At 41.1% G+C, this 2538-nt stretch overlaps 1 protein-coding gene across 5 annotated transcripts; it reads right to left on the minus strand.

Moving 5' to 3' along the window:
• Window positions 1-352: 352 nt before the first annotated feature.
• On the minus strand, window positions 353-2239 carry LOC144038683 (ankyrin repeat and SOCS box protein 12-like). 5 transcript variants are annotated; one of them, XM_077551350.1, is made up of 3 exons: window positions 2182-2239; window positions 802-1566; window positions 353-629 (listed from the first exon to the last, which is right to left on the minus strand). In XM_077551350.1, exons 2-3 carry the CDS (start codon window positions 1556-1558, stop codon window positions 478-480), a joined length of 909 nt encoding a protein of 302 aa, XP_077407476.1. In that variant the 5' UTR covers window positions 1559-1566; window positions 2182-2239; the 3' UTR covers window positions 353-477. The 5 variants fall into 5 exon arrangements, with proteins under 5 accessions (XP_077407476.1, XP_077407481.1, XP_077407477.1 ...); XM_077551355.1 differs by lacking the exon at window positions 2182-2239 and adding an exon at window positions 2030-2174 and having other exon boundaries at window positions 802-1563; XM_077551351.1 differs by lacking the exon at window positions 2182-2239 and adding an exon at window positions 2030-2174.
• Between the last annotated feature and the right edge of the window lie 299 nt (window positions 2240-2538).

Below are 2538 nucleotides of genomic sequence, written 5' to 3' on the forward strand. Positions count from 1 at the left end.
TTAAATAATTATTTCTGTGTAATACTTTAACTTTTTTTTTTACTTGCCACTATGACGGATGTTTTAGTTTGTTCGTATGCTAACAATTTTGGCAATTAGGTTAGCTTGCTAGAGATTTTTTTTTTTTTTAGTCTTCTATGTACTAAATTCATTGTTAGAAAAACAAAAAAATGTTAAGATTACAAGAACATTAGGACTACAGTTTTGAAAACACCTTTCATCATGAAAATATACAGCCTTTTAAAAAAATAGACTATTCTTGTGAGACTTTATCGTGTAAATGTCTTGTCAGTGTAGCTCTTAATACCAATACCTTGTATCTGAGATGGCTAACTAAAATAAAGCGCAAAGCCACACATACATATGTTTAATATATTACATTCTAGATCACAAAGCTTGAATAGAATGAGGTCAATTAAAAAAGAACATTTAAATTAATTCACAAATCTTTTTTTCTTTACATTATTTAACATATAGCTAGAGAATCATAACTGGGAGCGGCTTGTACTGCAAGAAGCTAATAAGACTTGTTGGCATGTCCAGCTGCTCGATACAGTGGATCTTGTTGATCTTTTTGAGGTATCTCCGCACCGCCAGTCGGCACAGTGAAGTCAAGGCCTTGGGATTTCCTGACGAGAAACAGAAGAGGAAACAACATATTAATTACTCGAAGTATCACTAACATACTTTTAATGACCCATAGGCATACTGCAATACGGCAATTCCCACAGGAATTGCCATTAGTGTTTGAAAAATCATTTTACTAAAATTTTAGTTTGCTAAATATGATATTTGAGACACCTCTCTCTTGCAGGAGCAACTCCACGGCTTCGTTCTGCTTGGTGGACTTCTCGATGATGAGCGTGGGCAAGTAGACGTTTGCGCCGAAGTCAATAAGGAGCTGGATATACTCCACTCCGCAGCCGTGCCTCAGACACATCTCCAGGACGGTTTTAGGCTGTTTGATGGAGCTCAGCAGTCTAGCGTAAGCGCAGTTGTAATCCGGATCAGCGCCGTAGAGAAGCAGCAGTTTGAAGCACTCCATGTGTCCGTACACGGCCGCCAGGTAGAGCGGACCGCTCGACACCCTGGCGCCCGAGGTCCACAGCAGGACTCTGGAGCGCGAGTTGGCCTCGGCGCCGTGTTTGAGCAGTTCCTGTAATATTTCGACGTCGCCCTCACGAGCAGCAGTCAGGACGGGAGAGCAGAGGTTGTAGGAGTTCCCGTTGGGGTCGGCGCCGGACCGGAGGAGCGCTATCACACAGCCCAGGTACTTCCCGCGTACTGCGGCGAAAAGCGGCGTCTGGGCTTTGACGTCCACGCAGTCCACCAGGGCGCCGTGGGTCAGCAGGACCTGCAGGCAGCTGAGGTGGCCCTTGGACACGGCGGCGTGCAGAGGGGTGCCCGCGATGCCCCAGCCGCCTCGATAGTTGATGACCTTCTTGTAGATTTCCTGGCACAGCATCTCATCCAGGAGTCTTTCATTGTTTTGCAATGCTGCTTGTCGGAGCTGGGAGACCTCGCAACTACTTTCTTCTTCTGTGGTCCTGAACTGCATTCAACCTACTGGGAAAGGCACACAAACGCAGATGATGTCAACTGGAACACAAAAAGGTATTTACCTAGCTACACCTTTTTGTGAGTAATGTGCAATAATCCAAAATTCTGAAGTGAGGGAGGTATTAATTTAACAATGATTTATATTGCAGTATGTAACGTTTTAAATGTGAAACAGGTCAATATAAGAAAATATGACTAAACAATGTCTACGTTAAATATTAAATTATTAAAACACGTCCATGTGTACGTCCAGGAAATTATACGATTAAATAACAATACTTACATGAATGCCATTCGGTGTATAGGCAAACAAAGCTAACGTAAGCAGCTAATTGAAACCTTAGTCAAACGTCATTTATTCATATCAATATCGACTTCAATCATTGCTGTTGCGTTTACGACCACGGAAACGATGACTAAGATAAAGCTAACATTAGCAGCTAAATGTAAACATACAGTTAAAACCCACTCAGCATCATGCTAATCCGCCTCGATTCCTTTCATTTTCTGCAAAAACACAAGAACCGCAGCTGTCCTAAAACAAATACGTCTTATTGAGTGAAAACTTCTCATGTGGCCATTGAACAGGGGGGTGGGAGAAACTGTTTTTAGAGGTTTTACCTGCGATGTGTCACCATAGGCCGTCTGCTTTTCCTGGTTTATTCTTCGTCGTAATTGCTTTGACGTTCAAATTCAGTTAAGAATGCACATTACTGCCCCCACTGTCTCATAGTAGCATAACATCATTGTTTGTGTTGATAAAATGCATACTATAATTTTTTTTACTATACTAACAATATGCATACAATATATTACTCTGTTTTATGAATAATTATTAGTTAATATTAACATATTATTAACCAATACTATAGGCTGATCAATATTTTCACCAGCGATTGACAGTAAGGAGGTGTTTGCATATGAAGGACAATCTGACAGTGTTGTGGTTGTGTTTTTATTTTTATTTTCTAAAGTTCA

Source organism: Vanacampus margaritifer, chromosome 18 (genome assembly GCF_051991255.1).
Source record: "Vanacampus margaritifer isolate UIUO_Vmar chromosome 18, RoL_Vmar_1.0, whole genome shotgun sequence".
NCBI classification, from domain to species: domain Eukaryota; kingdom Metazoa; phylum Chordata; class Actinopteri; order Syngnathiformes; family Syngnathidae; genus Vanacampus; species Vanacampus margaritifer.